The sequence below is a fragment of the Sus scrofa genome, chromosome 6 (assembly GCF_000003025.6).
Source record: "Sus scrofa isolate TJ Tabasco breed Duroc chromosome 6, Sscrofa11.1, whole genome shotgun sequence".
NCBI classification, from domain to species: Eukaryota; Metazoa; Chordata; class Mammalia; order Artiodactyla; family Suidae; genus Sus; species Sus scrofa.
In genome coordinates this window covers 170,068,364-170,090,006 of record NC_010448.4, presented here as the reverse complement: position 1 = coordinate 170,090,006, position 21,643 = coordinate 170,068,364, and the positions used below count along the sequence as shown (strand labels likewise).

Here is a 21,643-nt window from a genome sequence, read left to right as displayed (position 1 = left end):
TGAGACTTTCCTGCTTTCCAGCACAATAAGATGTTCCAGATTCACCTTACACTTTCTCTGTTGCTCAGCCTTGGAATCAGGCATGCCTCCAAGGAGTCCTGATTCCTTTCAGTGGAGAAGGACTTAGAAAGCAAAATGAAGGTCTGGTCACTGCTGCTGAGGGGTTGCTGTGTCCAGGCCTTTTCAACAGAGCTTGGAAAAGCTAACATACGTGTATGTTTGTATACATATGCATTCCAAGTGAATATATTATATATTAATATATTTATGTACACTTTACACATATTACCACATATGCCTTTTTAAGCTGAGTTCATAACACGCCTACACTTCAAACACGACACTGCAGCGTTCTCCACCTTCTCCCATTCCTACGGGCATCACTCATTCATCTGCTGTCTTCGATACATGCAAAGTAGTTTCAGATCATGGGGCAAAAGCACCACCAGCACTAGGTCAGAATCTCTCTACACTTCCGCATGTCCCCTGAGGGTGGGGCGGGCTCTGTGTCCAAGTTGTTTAAGCTCTTTCTTCAGCGGGATGGCGTCGTCCACCCGCTGGCCCGGTCTGTTTCTACTCAGAGTCAACTTAGGCTATGTCTTGCTCACCTTTTTGGGGGGTTAATTGTATGTATCAGGCAAAACACCGACATAACTCAAAAGTGACAGGAGCGTACAGGGAATGCTCAGAGAAGCCCCACCCCGTTTCTGTACTTTCCACCCCAGTCCCAGATGCTCCGATAGGCGGCCTCTTCACTGTTTTCTGCCTTAGCCATCCTGTTTCTTTTCCTAGAGCTGTATGTACACAGCGTACGCAGAAGTTCGTGTATGTTCTGCACGTGTACGTACACACACCTATTTCCTTCTTTCGCAAACGTGAACAGCATCCAGCCCACTCACGTCGTCGTGTGACCGTCACCACCTTCCACCTTCAGAACTTCTTCCTCTTCCCCCGAAGAAAGGCCGCTCATCTAACAATCACTTCCCACTCGGCCCTCGGAGCTCCCTGCAACCCCCTTCGATTTCCCGTCTCTGTGAATCTGCCTTAGTATTAGGCTCCTCGAATACGTGGAATTACACGGCATCTGTCCTTGTGGGGCTGGTTGGTCTTGCTCAGCGCAGCATCTCTGGGTTTCATCCGCATCGTGGGATGTGTCGCAATCTCCTCCTTTAGAGGCTGAGTAACAGTTCATCGTATGTATGGACCACATCCTAGGTACCCTTCTCCTCTCGGGGGGCCCCTGGGTTGTCCTGACCTTTCGGATACTGTGAACGGTGCTGCTTTGCAACCCCTGCCTTCACCCCCTGCTTTCTATTCCCTCATCCACCCCAAGGCGGAGCGGGTAGAACACGGGGTGGTTCTCTTCCGACCGTCTCTCGAGGCAACGCCACTTGGTCTCCGCGGTGCTTGTCCCATCGCACTTTCCCAGTGCACATGGGGTCCCATCTCCCCACATCCTAACCTACGCTGGTTATTTTCTGTTTATCTGATAACGGCCATCCTAATGCATGTGGGGGTGAAGTGTTACCTCACTGTGGCTTTGACCTGCATTTCCCTACACGATTAGCAATGCTGAGCATCTGTTCACGTGCTTCTTAGCTATTTGTACACCTCCTTTAGAGACGTGTCTATTCAAGTCCTTTGCCTGTTTTTCACTCTGGTTGTTTGTTACTGTTGGAGTTGTAAAAAATATATTCTGGATACTAACCTCTTATCAGATGTGTGATTTGCAAATATTTTCTCCCATCCCGGGAGTTCCCTTTTCACTGTTAACGCTGTTGTTTGATGAAAATTTTTAATTTTAGTGCAGTCCAATTTGGCTACGTTTTTCTTTTGTTGCTTGGGCTTCTGGTGTCACATCCAAGAAATCACTGCCAGTTCCGACATCGCGAAGCTTTTCCCCATGTTCTTATCTGAGAGTTTTATAGGTTTAGCCCTACGTTTAGGTTGCTGATCCATTCTGAGTTAACTACTATGCAATAGTGTGAAATAAAGGTCCAACGTCATTCTTTTGCATGTAGATATCCAGCTTTTCCAACGCTACTTGTTGAATCAGATATGCGATTTGGGAAGAACAACGGCTTTATTGAGATGTAACTCATTATAAAATTTATCCCTTTAAATATGTGAATCAGTGGTTTTTAGGGTTATGCAAAGATCATTCTATCTAATTTTAGAACATTTTCATGACTCCAGAAAGAAACCCCCGCATCTACTGGCCGCCACTCCCTATTCTCCCTTTGAGATAGGAGGGAAGGGGCAGGACACAGCTATTAAAGAATGACGTAGCCATTAAGGATAAGACAGAAACTGGTCAGAACCCATTAGGCCCAAGACGGCAGAAGACCTTCTAGTAAACCTAAAGTCTCAGTATAAGCTCACTATAATAAGGCAGCACATGCTAGATAACACACCTGCAGGCTCCGTGAAGTTCCGAGGCAGACCAAAAAAGACCAAAAAGTGGGCAGTGGCCCAATTTCTGGAAATCTCACCCCCCCCAAAATAGTTGGAATAATCCTCCCACTTTCCAGCCTATGAAATTACTCAGCCCATTGAAAAACAAACCACCCCTGCACTCCAGGGCCTCTCTCCTCCAGAGACAGCCCACACTCTGCCTCTGGAGCACCTGGCACAGTGGGTTGCCATCCTACGTTGCTGCAGCCATGGCTTAGGTCACAACTGTGATTCAGTTCTGATCCCTGGCCTGGGAGCTCCCTATGTTGGGGGGAGGCCAAAAAAAAAAAAAAAAATTAGAAGTGTACAGCCTAGTATGGTAGTTGCCAACTACAAAGGCTTTTGATTTTAAATTACCTTTTATTTCTTCTGCTTCTCTGATTGTGGTGACCCGGACTGAGGCAGGTGCCTCATGCCCGAGAGAAGAGTTATATTCCTCACGCTTCCTTCTGAAACGAATACTCTGAAACTGAACAGCTTAGAGTCCTTCCTTGTCCTTCTCCCTAAACACAACCACCCCTGCGCCGAAGATTAGGCATCCTGAGCATAATTGCCTGTGGGTTGAAGGTTAGCAGCACATGCTGTTTTTCAGGAGCTTTCCTAGTCTGTTCTCATCTCTGATCAATACGCCTTTCCCCAGTACTGTTATTTGAGGCAATAGCCCAGGAGACCACCCTCAAGATCAGAACTCCGGACTCCAGCTTTGACGGCGAAGATTCCCCCCAAACAACGAGAATGCATGTTTGTCCCAATCCTGATTCCTATATGAAAACCTGTTTTTCTCCTTTGTACTATAAAACTCCTTGCAATTCTTTCCGAGGGGGGTGGGGGGCACAGTCTTTCCGGCATTAGCCTGCTGTGGCCCTCCTCTGCCCGGCAAAGCAATAAAGGTATTTTTTTCCTCCTTTACCCCAAACCCCATCTTTGTGTTTCAATTCGGCACCAGAAGGCAGAGGCCAAATTCCGGCAACAGGACTTCCAGTACTATGCTGAATGACAGTGGTGAGAGTGGGCGTCCTTGTCTCTTCCAGATCTTAGTGGGAAGGCTTTCCGCTTTCCTCCAGGGAGTATTACCTTTGAGGTGGGTCTGTCATAAATGGCTTTATGTTCAGGTATGTCCCCTCTATACGCACTTTGGTAAGAGTTTTTATCATAAATGCATGTTAGACTGTTTCAAATGCTTTTTCTGCATCTATTGAGATGATCATGTGGTTTCTGACTTTTGTTAGTGTTAATTTTAAATTACAATTAAATTAAATAAAACTAAAAATTCCATTCTTCAGTTGCAGCAGCCGCATTTCAAGGGCTCGCCAGCCATGGGTGGCTGTCACTACCACACCGGACAGCAGAGATACAAAACACTTCCATCACTACAGAAAACTCCCTTGGGCGTTACAACAACTCAAGTGGAATGGAATTACCTGGCCTTCAAAGTTTTGTAGAATTTTCTTGTAAAATAATTTGCATGCAGTGCTTTGAAAACAGTTTTACATAAAAATATAGATACATTTTAAACATGGTAGTGCTACAGGGTCCACTTCGACAAAGCGTATTTTCCTATTCCACCTAGCTTTTCTAGTTTATTTACACAGTGTTATTCCCTCCTCTGCCATGTCCACACACATTGCCCTTGTTCCTTATTATGCTAACTAGGAGTCTGCATATTTTGTGGATATTTTCTCCAAAGGACCAGTATTTTGATTTACTGCCTTTTTATTTTCCACTTCCTTAATCTTTTTATCTTTATTTTTTCTTCTATTTCTTTCTACTTTGGATTTTCTTTGGATTGTAACTTTTTCTATCTTTTTGAATTGGGAATTTAACTTCTTAATTTTTACCCTTTCGTTTTAATTTATGTCAGTTATTTAAAGCTATAAATTTTCTTCCAAACACTGCCTTCATTTTATCTCAAAATTCTGATGTGATTTTTATTATTACGTTTTGGGAATTCTGAAATTTTGATTTATATTTCCCCCTTTCAAACAAAAGTTGTTTAAAGAGTTTTAAATTTCACGGTGGAAGGGCATCCCCCGGGGGTATAGAGTCTGATATGCACACACGCTCACACTCGCTCACACACACTCGCTCACACCATCATGAAAGCTTCAGCACCTTTCCTTCCTGCTCCCTTGGCCTTGGTCCTCAGAGAAGTGTGTTAAATCCCCTCCGTGTCTGTCTATCTTTTCCGTCTACTGAAATCTCTGTTCCGAACGCCGCCACGTCCGACAGCGAACTGTAACCTGTGCGATTACACGGCTGGAGCCCCGCACACATCCTTCCTTATCCTTTTATTTTCCAGCCTTTCGGACTCACTTTCCCTGAGGCGTGCCTCCTGTGCAGAACATAAAGTCGGGTTTGACTTTGGGCACCAATCTGAATTTTTTTAATAGGTGAGTTAAAATCACTTACGTGAATATAAACCACACATTTGGTCTCCACTCTTGTCGTGTTTTATTTATTGCATTTTCCATATTTAGTTCACCTCTCTCTCTACGTGGTCTATCTTTAACCTTTTGTTGCTCTGGTATTGAGGCGGTGTTAGCGGTTAACACTAACATAGTTCATAATGTCCTTACTCCCCTATTGCCTCGTTTAGGCTTCGAATATTCGGCCTGTCAGTTTTTTGTGTTTTGGCTTTTGTTGTGCATTTTAGGGCTGTACTTTCGGCACATGAAAGTTCCCAGGCAAGGGGGCGAATCGGAGCTACAGCTGCCAGCCTGCGCTACAGCCACGGCAGCTCAGGATCCGAGCTGCATCTGCAACCTACACCATAGCTCGTGGCAACGCCAGATCCTTAACTCACTGATGGAGGCCAGGGATCAAACCTGCGTCCCGATGGGTACTAGCTGGGTTCGTTTCCACTGCACCACAACGGGAACTCCTGGTCTGCCGACTGTAAGGCTATTCTTGGATCCCATCTGAAGGCAAGGCAGGAGGAAGAGGCTTGCTTTCCGGTTCCAGTGTGTTCGTTTGGCAGGCTCCTGCCGCACTCCCATTTTCTCTGCTGGCCCTGACCTGAGTACACAGCATCAGGAGGATTCAGGGGCCAGCAGCAGCAGCACTACCCTCCCCTACCTTCAGTGGTCCTACAGCAGACTCTCTCCAGAGACACAACCGTCAGTGAACAGTTTCCTAGCATCTAGAGGGCAGACTTCTAGCAAGCTGCACTGCTGTGCTACCACGATGACGCCTCTCGTTCAGTGAGGCACAGCCGTGCCCTCTCCAACAGGGTACCCACCTCGGCCCGGAGGTGGGGGGCGGGAGGCTCTTCCTTGGGCTCTCCACCTCTGCCCCAGCACGCGGCTTGGCCTTATGTTTGCTATGCTGTTCTTTAGAGTCCTCCTCCCTTTTGAGCAGCCGAGCCCCTTCTCCAATCCTCTGCTAGTTAACAGTTGTATGAAACTTTCTGTGTTCAAACCACTGGACCCACTCATGCCACACCATTCTGCCTTGGTCCTCACCTCTGTTTTGTCTTAGACGGATCATCTGTCTTTTGGATGGAGCGCTTGCCATATCTGGTTCCTTAGGAGGGGCCTGGGGTCACATTATTGCCTAAGTCCTTGCATGCTAAAAACTCTCACTATATTCTCAACACCTGAAAAAACAGCGTGTTTAGATATAAAACTGTCTTCTCATTTTCTTTCCTTGAACTTCTTAAAAACACTGCTCTGCTTTGTCTTCATGTTTAATTTGCTGCTGAGAAGTATGATGCAACCTAACTTTCTTTCCCTTGTAAGAAACTGGCTGTTTTTTTTTTTTTTTTGCTGGAGGCTTAAATGAATTTTTCTTTATTCCTAGAATGTAATACTCTGACTAGACTCTGTCTTAGAATTGACCAATCCAGGTCAAGTTTTCCCAGAATAAGGTAGGCCCTTTCAATACGAAGGTATCCTTGAATTTTCGGAAAATTTTCTTCCTTTTTTTTTTTTTTTTTTAGGGCTGCACCCGCGGTATATGGAGGTTCCCAGGCGAGGGGTCGAATCAGAGCTGTAGCCACCGGCCTACACCACAGCCACAGCAACACCAGATCCAAGCCGTGTCTGCGACCTACACCACAGCTCACGGCAACACTGGATCCTTCACCCGCTGAGTGAGGCCAGGGATCGAATCGGCAACCTTGTGGTTCCTAGTCAGATTTGTTTCCACTGCACCATGATAAGAACTCCAGAAAATTTTCTTATATTACAATTTTAAGTACTAATTCTGTTTTTCTTCTTCAGGGGCTCCAATTATGCATGTACACATACCTGTGCAGACACACGCTGGATCTTTGTTGACTGTATTTGACACCTAATAGTTCCTTTCTGAAACTTTAAAACATTTTCTCATATTTATTCTTAGTCTCTTGGCTATTTTGTTGTTTTTGTTTCGTTCTGGCCACACCTGGGGCATGCAGAAGTTGTGGGGCCAGGGACTGAACCCATGCCACAGTTGCAACCTGAACCACAGCAGCGACGTCAGATCCTTAGCTTGCTGTGTCACCAAGGGAACTCCTCTTGGCTACTTTATTTCTTATCTCAATGACCTTTGTTTACACTTTCAGCTGCAACTCCTGTCCCCCCTGGAACTGAGTCTTCAACTGAGATGATTTTTCTTTCTTCAGTGTTTCTCTTGAATTTGGACAATTTTACTCTCACATCTTCCTGTCTATTGTGCATATTTAGTCTTATAAAATTTATGATTCAAGGTATTTTTTCATATCTGTCAATATTTACTTAACTCAAGATGGGTTACTGTGCAACAGTTTTCCTTTGGTTAGTCACTGATCTGGGCAGTAGAATTTTCAGTAGTTAAAATGGTTTTACCCTCCACTTCTGTTTGTCTTCATGTAGAAGCTTTTCATGGATGTTGACTGCTGCTTCCCAATCATCTGAAATGTCTTTATGTTTTCCTGGGCTAGCAAAAAACAGCACGTTCCACGTTGGCAGGCACCTTGGGTCATGAGATTTCTGCTGGCCGCGTGAAGTGCAGTTTCCCCGGTCGTTACGCCTGTTTGGGACGGGATGGGAAGACTGGTGTCTCTCGATTTTGCGACTGTCTTTGGTTCCTGCATAACTTTATAAATCACCGCCCAGCGTGCTTCTCCTCCTCCAACGTTGTCGGTGCCTCTCCGACAATGGCAGTTACCTTCCCAACGCTGCTACATCCAGTCCCTCACACTTTTCATTCACTCTCTTCCTTCCGATTCTCCTTCCTTTCAGCATTTCCCACTCGGACGGGACCCTCTTTTTCTGGGGGCGACTTTGGCTGTGTTAGGCTCCCGCTGCCTTCTCTGTTTGCACGTACATAAATCTCGTCATTCTGGTATGGGACAGGTGCTAGCTCTAGTGGTTTCAGATTGTTATATCTCAACATTTAGGTAACATCACCGGAATCTGTGGTATTCTTGAATGCTGAATTATGTTTTCGACATGAGTTTGGGATGGTTTGATATGCTCTTCTTTTTGATCAGTATGTTTCTGGAGAATTTGCAGAAAGATTTTGACTTAGATAGTCACCATCAGCCCTCAGGAGTTATATATATATATTTTTTTATTTATTTTTTTGTCTTTTTGTCTTTTTGTTGTTGTTGTTGTTGTTGTTGTTGCTATTTCTTGGGCCACTCCCGCGGCATATGGAGGTTCCCAGGCTAGGGGTTGAATCGGAGCTGTAGCCACCGGCCTATGCCAGAGCCACAGCAACGCAGGATCCGAGCCGCGTCTGCAACCTACACCACAGCTCACGGCAACGCCGGATCGTTAACCCACTGAGCAAGGGGCAGGGACCGAACCCGCAACCTCATGGTTCCTAGTCAGATTCGTTAACCACTGCGCCACAACGGGAACTCCAGGAGTTATATTTTTAATAGTCTCTCAAGCTTCTGAACAGTGGTTCCTAAAACGGGTTGAGAATATTAGAGTATATGCAGCTGCGAAAAGGAATGAGGAGCAGGTCCACACTACTAAGACGTCGCCTTCAGGACACGCGTTAAAAGAAAAAGCAAGGTTGAGGAAAGTGTGTGTGACATGCTGTCATTTACAGAAGAAGGCAGGGGATACAAGTGTATACATGTACACAGACTCGCAGGGGTATATTTGCTTATTTTTTAAAATGGGGTATAAAGTATAAAATGAAAAGAAAGTGGTTGCCTATGACAGAAGACGGGTAGGGTGAAGGGGGTCATACTTTGTTTTACAGATTTCACTTTAAGAATGATGTATATCATGTATATGCTTACAAAGAAAAAAATTTAAAAAGCAGTCTCTAAAAATCAAACCCCAACCGGAACAAATAAACCTCAGTTTATACCAAGCTGGCGGCATTGCCACTCCGGGACAAACTAACACGAATGAATGTGCAACACGTTATTGACCTTCTTCCCTGAGGTGGGGATGCAAATAACTGGAACACTGGCCGTAATCACAACGGCAACTGCCCGGCACTGCTTTTCCGAAGCTGTCCTGTATGCCTGGTGGGACGGGGTAAATGCATTGTTTGTTAGTGACCTGAGGAATCAGGGCTTCGCTGTGGTACAACGCAGACAACAGATTTGAGACAGTAAAGACAAAGTAAGCAAAACCACCACCTCCTGAATTTTAGGAGGAGGTATACATATACGCCAATGATTTCTTCACTCTTAGTAACAATACTTTCTAAAAAAGTAGTTCCTACCTCTCTCCACCACAAAGACTCGAAAGAATGACCAATCCAGCAGCACTGAGCAATCCAGCGCTCAGATTATGGTCTCTAAGTCCCACTTCCCACGAAAAGGAGCCCAGGAACCTAAAAGAAACAGCTGATTCCATATGCGGGAAAAGAAATGTAAAAGATGAATCTGGAACCTTCTGAAATATCAAAAATCCGAGGGAACTATTAAATAACAGAGTCAGGAGACAACTTGATGAGGCTCCTGTGAAGCCAAAGACAGGATAATTCAAGAATCAATATGGACAATTAGTGTAATGGATTGAAACACATTAAATATGTATCAATCTTTGGGAGTTCCCTTCATGGCTCAGCAGCTAACGAACCCAACTGGGATCCACGGGGATGCAGGTTTGATCCCTGGGCGTTGCCATGAGCGGTGGTGTAGGTAGCAGATGCAGCTCAGATCCCAGTTGCTGTGGCCAGCAGATGCAGCTCTGATTCCACCCCTAGCCTGGGAACCTCCACATGCCGCAGGTGTGGCCCTAAAAAAAGACAAAAGACAAAAAAAAAAAAAGTATGAATCTTAGAATTTACGATATTAGATAACAACAACAACACTGAAAATAATATTGGTGGATGAGGGTAATTCAACTTATTATTTTGAAAAGTGGTAAACAAAGAAAAATATCAAGCATCTAAACTATATTTCCTGCATGAACTACACCTCAGGATAACCAAACAGTTGATGAAAGTTTATTTTAATAGATATATTCCATTTAATGTGGACAAAATGGTAATATTAAAATTTCCCATTTTGCAACTATAATAAATTGATGGGTCTAAATCAGGGTCAATAACCTAGAGCCAGAAGATTGGCTGTATGTTTTTATAAATAAAGCTCTACTGGAACACAGCCTTGCCCATCTGTTTATGTATGGCCTTTGGCTGCTTCGTCTTTTTAGGGCTGCACCTGCGGCATGTGGAGGTTCCCAGGCTAGGGGTGGAATTGGAGTTAAAGGACAAAGATGACAAGTTGCAAGAGAGACTGTATGGCTCCTAAGCATGAAGTATTTACTCTCTGACCCTTTAAGAAAGTCTGTCAACCCCTGATCCAGACCACGAGCAGTAACGGCTGCTACACTGTAGAATGAGAGACAATCAGACCACATGTGCTTCCTAACAGAGGTAAACACCGCCACCTATGAAATATTCTTGTGAAAAAACTGAACCTGAACCTGATCCAGCCTCTACGTCTAGTTACTAATTTCTAGGCAGGGAGGACAGAGATGCATGTTAAATGATACCACGGACATACAATCAGTAAAATCGAATTGTGGGAAATTTTAAAGACAAATGACTTGGTTTTTTCAACAAATAAATTGCAAGAAGAAAATGAGAGAGAGAAGGAAAATCCACAGATTAAAAGAGGCTTAAGGGACATATCAACCAACTGCAATATGCTGATCTTATCTGGGTCCTGATTCAAAGAAAACGTAAAAAAGAGAGAGACAGAGACAGACAGACAACAAGGAAAATTTAAACACTGACTAAATATTTGTTGATGTGAAGGAATTACAGTGTATTTACATGTGATGTTATTATGATTGTCTTTAAAATATTACCTATGAGATACATAATAAATATGTAATGAGAGAATGATACTCTGTTTAGGCAATTGGGCAGGAAGGGGGCAGGAAGTGTGCAGGTACAATGAAGACACGACTGACTATTCGGATAAAGGATACATAGATATTCACCTGTGCTCTTTTTTCTACTTTTATATACACCCGAAATTTCATATTACAAGTAATTTCTTTGATGGGGGAGAATGTTAAATAACCACCCGGGAGGTCTTTCACGTGATACCGTCCTGCAAGGCTCACTGGATTGAGCACAGCCTCCTGAGGGAGACAGAGCCCGCAGCCCCGACCCCAGCTCTCTCTATCCTCTATTGAAACTGCAACTGTGATGGGCAGTAATTGCTGACATGAGCGAAATCAGTCAAATACACTGAGGCAAAAAAAAAAAAAAAAAAGTGAATTTGATCTTGAGGAGAAAAACACAGTGGGGTTATTAGCTTAGGTGAAATAATGCATTTTACTTAATGATTGATTCAAAGTGGGAAAGTTCCAAAGACCAAGTGAGAATTGAGGGGAGGAGATAAGGGATCCTTACCACATTGTTTCTACTGGGGGATTTTCCTCCCACCTCTTGCTCTCAGCGTAGGATTCTGCGAAAGCTCTATGTTTTTTCGGAGGCAAGTTAAGATGACAAGACGCCCTTCACTCTGCCTCGCAGGGTAAAGGGAACTGACGAGGAAGGATGAGGGGTGTGGGATCCTGTTCGGAAAAGGAGAGCTTGAGAGAAGCCTGCCTATCCTAAATTAATGCAGAATGGAGAGGTCCAGATTTGAGAGTTCATTTCATCTCAGGTAGGCCTCTTTTGGGGGGCAGGGGCATATGAAAATGAAGGGATAGGCAGGGGACCCTACGTTTTTCTATAATAGGCTGCACACGTTTGGGAAGAGAACTAGTTGGCTATGGGGAGCTTAGGTCTAGTGACTCACCCAGAGGGGGCTGCAGCATACCCCCATTCTTCTCACAGTTGCCGACAGGCTGGATTTCAGCTGAGTCGACGAGCCGCCAGAAGTCATTTTTGTTGTCACTGCCGTCCAGGCGAAGGCGGAGGCGAGCACCTGTCAGCCCGACTACTGTGGCGATACAGGTGGACGTGGTGTTCCTGGGATCCTGGGCTTCCAATTTCATGCTGATCTTGAACTCGTTGCTCGGAGGTGTGCAGGACTGCGGAGAACAAGCCGCGTGGATTAGGCAGACCGAGAATAGATGGCATTTTTCAGGAACGAGAGTAAGAGATGGAGCCTGAAAGTTTATACTTTGGCCTCAAACTGGTTGCAGCTGGGCCAGGGACAACCCCCTGCATCCTTGCTAACACTCAGGAAGGTCCCCGTGCCGAAGAAACACTGAAAGGTAAAATGAAGGGAGAACATTGCTTTCTCCGGCAGCATGAACTTTGACTCACCAGTGAGAAAAGGAAAGGTCTCAAATGGCTCCTGCTTAAGTTCTGGCTCATCTCATCTTCTCTGAACCCTAACACTCCTGCTTAAGTCCTTCTCGGAACCCTAACACTCCTGCTTAAGTCCTTCTCGGAACCCCTAACACTCCTGCTTAAGTCCTTCTCGGAACCCTAACACTCCTGCTTAAGTACTTCTCGGAACCCCTAAAAGTTCTGGTTCATCTCATCTTCTCTGAACCCTAACACTCCTGCTTAAGTCCTTCTCGGAACCCTAACACTCCTGCTTAAGTCCTTCTCGGAACCCCTAACACTCCTGCTTAAGTCCTTCTCGGAACCCCTAACACTCCTGCTTAAGTCCTTCTCGGAACCCCTAACACTCCTGCTTAAGTCCTTCTCGGAACCCCTAACACTCCTGCTTAAGTCCTTCTCGGAACCCCTAACACTCCTGCTTAAGTCCTTCTCGGAACCCCTAACACTCCAGGTACTGACACCATGTTCTCTTCAGAAATGATCACAGCCTTAGTGCCTCTTCATGGAGCATTTCAGTGTATTGGCTTGTACGGCCACCGCTCAGACCAAGCACTGGGGGGTAATTCTTTTTCGTTTTTTTTTTGGTCGTTTTGTCCTTTTTTTTAGGGCCCGCGGCATATGGAGGTTCCCAGGCTAGGGGTCCAGTCGGAACAGGAGCTGCTGGCCTACGCCAGAGCCACAGCAACGCTGGATCTGAGCCGAGTCTGTGACCTACACCACGGCTTACGGCAACGCTGGACCTTCACCCACTGAGCGAGGCCAGGGATGAAACCCACATTCTCACGAACGCTAGCTGGGTTCACTAACCGCTGAGCCACGACAGGAGCTCCTATTTTTTTTCTTATTTTGACATTAGCTTATAGATAAACCCCTATTTTTTTAAAACGACTTTAAGTTTTAGTTGACATGCGGTAAACTATGCACTTTGGTGTTGTCCTGACACACATCCACACCCCCGGCACCGTGGGCGGCGCGCAGACGCTGGACGAGGACTTCGGATGCCCTCCCGCATTTCCGTGCCCCTGGGGATCGGTCCAGCCCTTCCCAGACCCTGTCTGCAGGCAAGCAGCACTTTACGTTCTATCCCTGCAGACTGGTTTGCATTGCTAGACTTAAATGGAGCCACAGAGAATGTATCCTTTTTTTAAATTGGCTTTCACTCACTGTAACTATCCTGATATTTATCCGTATTGTTCAATGTTTCAATACTTCATTGCGTTTTGTTTAAGACTATTTTTAAGAGCAGCTTTAGATTTGGAGCAAAACTGAGAGGAAGGGGCAGAGGTTTCCCATAAAACCCTGCCCCGCACACATGCAGAGTCTCCCCTACGACTGGCATCTTCTGCCACAGTGGTACCTGTGTTACAACTGATGAACCTACACTGACACACAGTTTACATGAGGACTGTGGCCCGACACCTGGCTCAGGAACTTCCATGGTTTACACCGGGGTTCTGTCTTGGCGGTGTATCTTCTATGAATTGGTCTAACATAGACAAAGCATCCATCATTATTCAATCATACGAAACAGCTTAACTGCACTAAAAACGCTCTGTGCTCTATCGACTCGCTCACCCAGTCTCAACCACTTATCTTCTTACCGTCTCTATAGTCTTGGTTTTTTCCAGAATATCACATAGTTGGAATCACACAGTACATAGCTTTTCCTGATTGGCTTGTTTCCCTTAGTAAGACGAGTTTAAATTTCCTCTATGGCTTTTCATAGCTTGAGAGATCACTTCTTTTTGGAGTGTGTGCAGCCACCGCCTGGCTATACCAGGGTTTATTTATGCATATTCACCTACGGAAGAACATCTTGGTTGCTTCCAAGTTTTGGCAGTTGTGAGGAAAGCTCCAATAGATATCCATACATATGTTTTTATGTGGACATAAATTTTCAACTCCTTTGGGTAAATACCAAGGAATGCAACTGTTGGACTGTATGGTGGGAGTATGTTTGGTTGATAAGAGATCACCAGACTGTCTTACAAAATGTACGCACACTTCGCATTCCTATGAGCAACGAATGAGAGTTCCCGCTGCTCCCGTCCTTGCCAGCATGCGGTGTTATCGGCGTTCTGGATTTTGGCATTCTGAGAGGTCTGCAGTGGCAGATCGTTGTTGTTTTAACTTGCATTTCTCTGACAACGAATGATGTGGAACATCTTTTCATATGCTATTTTGTCATCTGCCCGTCTTTGGTGAGGTGTCTATTAAGATCTTTGGCCCATTTTTGAGTTATTTTCTTTCTTTCTTTCCTTTTTTTTTTTTTTTTGTCCTTTTGTCTTTTCTAGGGCTGCTCCTGCGGCATATGGAGGTACCCCAGGCTAAGGGTCCAATAGGAGTTGTAGCCACCAGCCTGTGCCAGAGCCACAGCAACACGGGATCTGAGCTGTGTCTGTGACCCACACCACAGCTCACAGCAACGCCGGATCCTTAACCCACTGAGTGGGGTCAGGGATCAAACCCTCAACCTCATGGTTCCTAGTTGGATTCGTTAACCACTGAGCCACAACGGGAACTCCTGGAGTTATTCTCTTATTTATGAGTTTTTAAAGTGTTCTTTGTATATTTTGGATAAAAGTCCTTTATCAGATATGTCTTTTGCAAATATTTTCTCCCAGACTACGGCTTATCTCATTCTCTTGACAGTACCTTTCATAGAGCAGAAGGTTTGATTTTTATGAAGTCTAGCTTATCAGTTATTTCCTTCGACAGTTACGCCTTTGGCGTTGTACCTAAGAAGTCATTGCCACACTCGGGGTCATCTTGGTTTTCTCCTCTGTTATCTTCAACAAGTTGTACAGTTTTGAGTTTTAATTTAGGGTGTGGTCTATTTTAAATAATTTTTGTGAAGGGTGTAAGGTCTGTGTCTAGACTTTTTATTTTGCATGCAGTTGTCCAGTTATTAAGACCTTTGTTGAAAAGACCATCTTTGCTCCACTGTATTGCTTTTGTTCCCTTGCCAAAAATCAGTTGGTATATTTATATGGGACTATTTCTGTTCTCTATTTTGTTCCACTTACCTATCTGTTTTTCTTTTGCAATTGCCACACTGTCATGCTTACGGCAGCTTTGTCTTGTCCTCAAGCTGGGTAGTGTACGCCCTCCGACTTTGTTCTTCTCCTTCAATGCTAAGCTGGCCATTCTACATCTTCCAACTTTCCACACGAACTTTAGAATCAGTTCATCAACATCCGTAAAATAAAGTGCCAGAATTTTTCTCTTTTTTGTCTTTTTAGGGCTGTATCCATGACATATAGAAGTTTCCAGGCTAGGGGTTGAATTGGAGATATAGCTGCTGGCTTACACCACAGCCACAGCAACACGGGATCCAAGCCGCGTCTGCGACCTACACCACAGCTCATGGCAATGTCAGATCCTAATCCACTGAGCGAGGCCAGGGATCGAACTCGTGCCCTCATTGATACTAGTTGGATTAATCCCCACTGAGCCACAACAGGAAATCCAAGTGCCAGAGCTTTGAGTAGGCTTCTATTATACAATATTAACCTTGTATCCTGCAACCCTGCTATAACTGCTTATTAGTTCTAGATGTTGTTTGCTTCTTATTGTTGATTCGTCCAGGTGTTTTATATAGACAATAATGTCAGTTGTAAAGAGAGTTTTAGTTTTCCTTACCAATCTGTATATCTTTAAATCCTTTTTCCTGTCTTATTGCAATATTTAGGACTTCTAGTATGATGCTGAAAAGGTGTGGTGAGCTGGAGTGTCCTTGTTTCTGATTTAGCAGGAGAGCTTCTAGTTTCTCACCATTAAGTATGATGTTGGCTACAGGTTTTTTATGTAGATATTATCCCTCAGCATAACTATTCTAACATTTATCCACATTGCTGAGTGCATCAGTAATTCACTTCTTTTCACTGGAGTGTGGCATTATGCTGAGGAACATCTGGCATGGCTCCAGTTTTTAACTACTACAAATAATCTTCTAGGAATATCCATCTATAAATCTTCACCGGAAATATACTTTCTTTTCTCTTGGGTAAACATCTAACGGTAGAATGGATGGGTCATATGGTAGGCATTTAACACACATACCAGAGAACGTACCTTTTTACAGTGTATAATTCACAGAGTTTAAGTACATTCACAGAGTTGTGTAAACATCACTCTACCTAAACCTAGAACATTTTCATCATCCCCCTCGAAAGAAATCCCTTACTCATTAGTGGTCTCTCCCCATTCGCCCCTCAGTCTAATACCTGGTAATTGTTAATCTAACTAATCTACCAATGGATTTGTCTCTTCGGGAGGTTTAGTATAAATGAAATACTACAAAATCTGAGTGGCTCCTTTCTTCACTCGACGCAATGTTTTCAAGTTTAATGTATGCTGTAGTGTTTATCAGTACTTCCTTTTCATTGCTGGATAATATTCCATTGTAACGGATATACATTTTTGCTTATCCACTCAACAGTTGATAGACATCTGGGTTGTTTCCTTGTTCTATTATATATTATGATGCCATGAACATTTGTGTATCCATTTTTGTGTGGTCGTATGTTTTCATTTCTCTTGGGTATATACCTAGAAGTAAGACTGCTGCGTCATGTCTTAATTCCATGTTTAACATTTTGAATAACTTCCACACTGTTTTCTAAAGGGGCCACAGCATTTTGTAATCTCATTAGCAACATAGATGGACCCAATTTCTTCATATCCTCACAAACACTTGCTATTGTCTGCCCTTTTGACTTCAGCTATCCAGTATTTGTGAGGTGTTACCTCCTTGCAGTTTTGATTAAGATTCCCCTGAAGACCAATGTTGTGCATCTTTTATGTGCGCACAGGGCATTTGGATGTATTAGGACAAATGTTTATTCAAATTTTTGCCCATTTAACAATGAAATTATGTTTTAACTTTTGAGTTGTCCATCATATCTTCTGGATACAAGCCCCTCATCAGACACATGATTGGCAAGTATTTTCTCCCTTTGTGTGGGGGTCATTTCATTTTCTCGATAGTGTCTTGGGAAGCACAAAAGCTTTTCATTTTGATGACTCTGAAGTCTAATCTATCTAGTTTTTCTTCTGTTGCTTGTGCTTTGGGTACCTTCTCTAAGAAGATATTGCCTAATCCAAAGGCATGACGATTTCTCCCATGTTTTCTTCTAAGAATTTTACTGGTTTCGTTTTAGTGTTTACATTTATGACTATCATCTATTTGGCAGCTAATTTTTGAATATGGTGTGAGGTGGGGTCCAACTTCATTCTTTGTAATTGGATATGCAGTTTGTCCCTGCATCAGCTGTTGAAAATCCCACTGAACTGTCTTGACATCCTTGTCCAAAATCAATTGATCATAAACGTATGAGTGTATGTCTGGCCTGTCACTCTCAAACCGAAGCCACTGAGCTATATATATGTATTTATGCAGTACCATAATACTGTAGTAAGTTTTGAAATCAGGAAATCCTCCACTTTTGCTCTCCTTTCCCAAAGCTGTTCTGGCTGGTCTGGGTCTTGTGTATTTCTATATGAATTTTAGGATAACTTGTCATTTTCCGCAAAATACAGGGCTGGGATGTTGACAGGAATTACATCGAATCATTATATCAACTTGAAGATTACTGGTGTCAGCTGTGTGTGATCTGCCAATATTTTCCCCAAGTCTACGGCTTCTATTTTCCTTCTCTTACCAAGTGTTTTTGAATAGCAGAAGCTTTTAATTTGGCAATGTTAACTTAATGAGTTTTTTAAATAATGAATCATGCTTTTGGTAAGTGTTTTCTAAAGTTTTATTTTAGTGTTTCATATACATGTTAGTTTATTCCTAAATATTAATTTTTTGTTGCTCTTATAAAAGGGAGTCTCTCTTACATGGTATCTTCTATGGAGTTACTTTCAACCACTGAGTAAAACGCTGGCTTTAGTCCTGAGGTGTATATATATATATATATATATATTTCATGTTCAGGATGTATCATTTAATTCCTAGTTTATTTAGTGGTTTGTTTTGCTCAGTAATGTGCTGAAGTTTTAATGTCAAAGTATTTTCCAAAGCAATTTAAAAAATTTAACATTTTTACCAGTAGTTTACGAAAGTTTCATTTATTCCACATCCTTGCCACTATTAGGTATGGTTGGTATTTTTTTTTTCTATCAGAGACATTTAAACAAATGTATAGAGACATCTCATTATGATTTTTACTTTGTATTTCCCTAGTGAAATAATTTTGACAATCAATTCATGTGCTTATACACCACTCATATATTTCATTTTGTGTTTATTCGAATATTTCAGTCTGGGTTGCTTTTATTTCTGGGGTATATGGTGGTACTGGTAGTATAATGTTGAATACAAGTGACAAGAGCAGACACTCTTATCTTGTTTCTAATCTTATGGGGGAACATTTCATCTTAATTCCCATTAAGTACGATACTATGTGTAGATTTTTCATAGGATTTGGGAAATTCCATTCTATTTCTTGTTGGTTGAGTGTTTGTTCTCACTAATACTGGACATTGGATTTTGTCAAGAGCAGACACTCTTATCTTGTTTCTAATCTTATGGGGGAACATTTCATCTTAATTCATTAAGTACGATACCATGTGTAGATTTTCATAGGATTTGGGAAATTCCATTCTATTCTTGTTGGTTGAGTGTTTGTTCTCATAATACTGGACACTGAATTTTGTCAAATGCTTTTCTGCATCTACTGTGATCACCACACATCTTCCATTAGTGTGTTCATGCAGTAAATTACATTGATTTTTTTTCAATGTTAAATCAACTTTGCATTCTCAGAATTAAAACCCACTTGGTCGGGATGAATTATTTTTATGTATTGCTGGATTCAATTTTGGATTCAACTTCTTAAAATTTTGTTTAGAATTTTTACATGTGTTTTCACATGAGATGCTGCTCTGTAGTTTTTTCTTTCAATGCCTTTGCCTGGCTTTGGTATTAGATTAATGCTTATCACACAGATCGAGTAGGGAGGTATTCCTTTCCCTTATACTTTCCAGAAGACTCTGTAGAATTTGCATTATTTTTTCCCTAGATGTTTGGAACAATTCATCAGCAAAGTCGTCTAGGCCTAGAATTTTCTTTGTGTGAAAATTTTGAACTGCGAATTCAACTCCTATAACAGAAGCAGTACTATTGATGTTTTCTATCTTCTTGAATGAGCACTGGTAATTTGCATCATTCATAAAAATTATCTGTTTCATCTAAGTTTTCAAATCCTAAAAGGTGATGTTCCCACTGTGGTGCAGTGGGAATGAATCTGATCAGGATCCAAGAGGATGCGTGTTCGGTCCCTGGCCTTGCTCAGTGGGTTAAGGATCCAGCGTTGCCATGAGCTGTGGTGTAGGTTGTAGACGCAGCTCGGATCCTGTGTTGCTGTTGCTGTTGCTGTGGCTGTGGCTGTGGCCGTGGCCAGCAGCTGTAGCTCCAATTCGACCCCTAGCCTGGGAACCTCCATATGCCATGGGTGTGGCCCTAAAAAGCAAAAGCAAAAACAAAACAAAACCTTAAAAAAGGCATAAATTTGTTCCTAATATTAAAATAGTAATCCTTTTAATATATGTAGAATCAATAGTGATGTTACCTCTTTCAGCTCAGATACTAGTAATCTGTGTTTTCTTGATTAATCTGGCTAGAGGTTTATCACTTTATTGATCTTTGCAAAGAATCATTTTTTGGTTTCAATAATTTTCTCTATTATTTTTCTTTTTCTTATCTCATTGATTTATGCTCTTTTTTTTTCTTTTTCTTTTTTGGCTGCACCTGTGGCATGCAGAAGTTTCAAGGCCAAAGATCAAACTCACGCCAAAGCAGTGCCCCAGGCCGCTGCAGTGGCAATGCTGGATCCTTTACTTGCTGCAGCACTTGGGGAACTTGAATGCTCTTTTATTATTTTCTTTCCTCTCCTTAATTGGTCAGCTTGCTTTCCCCGCCCCTAGTTTTTTAAAGTGGAAGCTGAGGTCACTAAGTTAAAATGTTTTTTCTTTTCTAATATAGGTATTTTAGTGCTATAATTTTTCTCCAAAGTACTGCTTTAGCAGCATCCCACAGATTCTGAAATGTTCTGCTTTCATTTCATTCAGTTGAAAGTACTTTCTAATATCCCTTTTTGTTTCTAAATATCCATAGTATGCTTAGAAATGTGTTTCTTAGTTTCCAAATATTTGGAGATTTTATAGATAGTGTTCTGCTACTGATTTGTTAATTTAATTCCAATGCAATCAGAGAACACACTTTGATTATTTAAGTCCTTTTAAATTTATCAAATGTTTTATGTGTAGAATACGGTCCTAATTGGTAAATGCAGAGTTCCCATTGTGGCGCAGTGGTTAGCAAATCCGACTAGGAACCATAAGGTTGTGGGTTTGGTCCCTGGTCTTGCTCAGTGGGTTAACGATCCGGCGTTGCCATGAGCTGTGGTTTAGGTTGCAGACGCGGCTCGGATCCTGTGTTGCTATGGCTGTGGTGTAGGCTGGCAGCTACAGCTCCAATTAGACCCCTAGCCTGGGAGCCTCCATATGCTGCAGGAGCGGCCCTAGAAAAGGCAAAAAGACAAAAAAGAAAAAGAAAAAAAAAAGGTGAATGCTCTGCATGCAGATGAATATATAGTCTGTTACTGGAGACTGTTCCATTTATGTCAGGTCAGGTTGGTTCACAGTGTTACACAAGTCCACTATATACCTGCTGGTTTTCTATAATTTTTTTTTTTTTTTGGGCCACACCTGCAGCATATGGAGGTTCAGGCTAGGGGTCTAATTGGAGCTGTAGCTGCCAGCCTACACCACAGCCACAGATGCAGCAACACCAGATCCAAGCCATATCTGCAACCTACACTGCAGCTCACAGCAATGCTGGATCCTTAACCCACTGAGTGAGGCCAGGGATGGAACCCGCAACCTCATGGTTCCTAGCTGGATTAGTTTCCACTGCGCCAGGATGGGAACTCCTGGTTTTCCATTTCTTTAATTATAGAGAAGAGTATTAAAAGTTCCACAAATTTTAGATTTATTTCCCCTTACAGTTCTATTATTTTTTGCTTTAAATAGGAACCGTGTGACCCCTTTTCATGATAAAATTACTGTCTTTATATGTGGTAGTACCTTTGCCTCTGAAACATACATTGATATTACTATAGCCAATTCAGCTTTTTATCACTCATGTCAGCATGGTGTATGATTTTTCATTCTTTTACTCTGTTTGTGTCTTTACATTTAAAGTGTACTTTTTGCGGGGGGGTCTTTTTGTCTTTTTAGGTCTGCACTTGCAGCATATGGAGGTTCCCAGGCTAGGGGTCCAATCAGAGCTGTAGCCACCAGCCTAAACCAGAGCCACAGCAACAGGGATCTGAGCCATGTCTGCAACCTACACAACAGCTCACAGCAACACCAGACCCTTAACCCACTGAGCACAGCCAGGGATCAAACCTGCATCCTCATGGATGCTAGTCAGGTTCGCCAACTGCTAAGCCATGACAGGAATTCCTAAAGTATAATTTCTTACAGGCAG

At 42.8% G+C, this 21,643-nt stretch overlaps 1 protein-coding gene across 24 annotated transcripts in view; it reads right to left on the bottom strand.

Annotated features, from left to right (window-relative positions):
* SCMH1 (sex comb on midleg homolog 1 (Drosophila)) overlaps nucleotides 1–21,643 on the bottom strand; it is a 189,595-nt gene that overhangs the window by 99,351 nt on the left and 68,601 nt on the right. For all 24 annotated transcript variants that reach the window (XR_002345255.1, XM_021096943.1, XM_021096949.1 and 21 more), the window contains one exon: nucleotides 11,648–11,882. Coding sequence is in view for 23 of the 24 variants with exons in the window: in XM_021096943.1 (XP_020952602.1) it covers nucleotides 11,648–11,882 (235 nt within the window). In the remaining variant the exon portion in view is untranslated. The remainder of the gene's footprint in view (nucleotides 1–11,647; nucleotides 11,883–21,643) is intronic.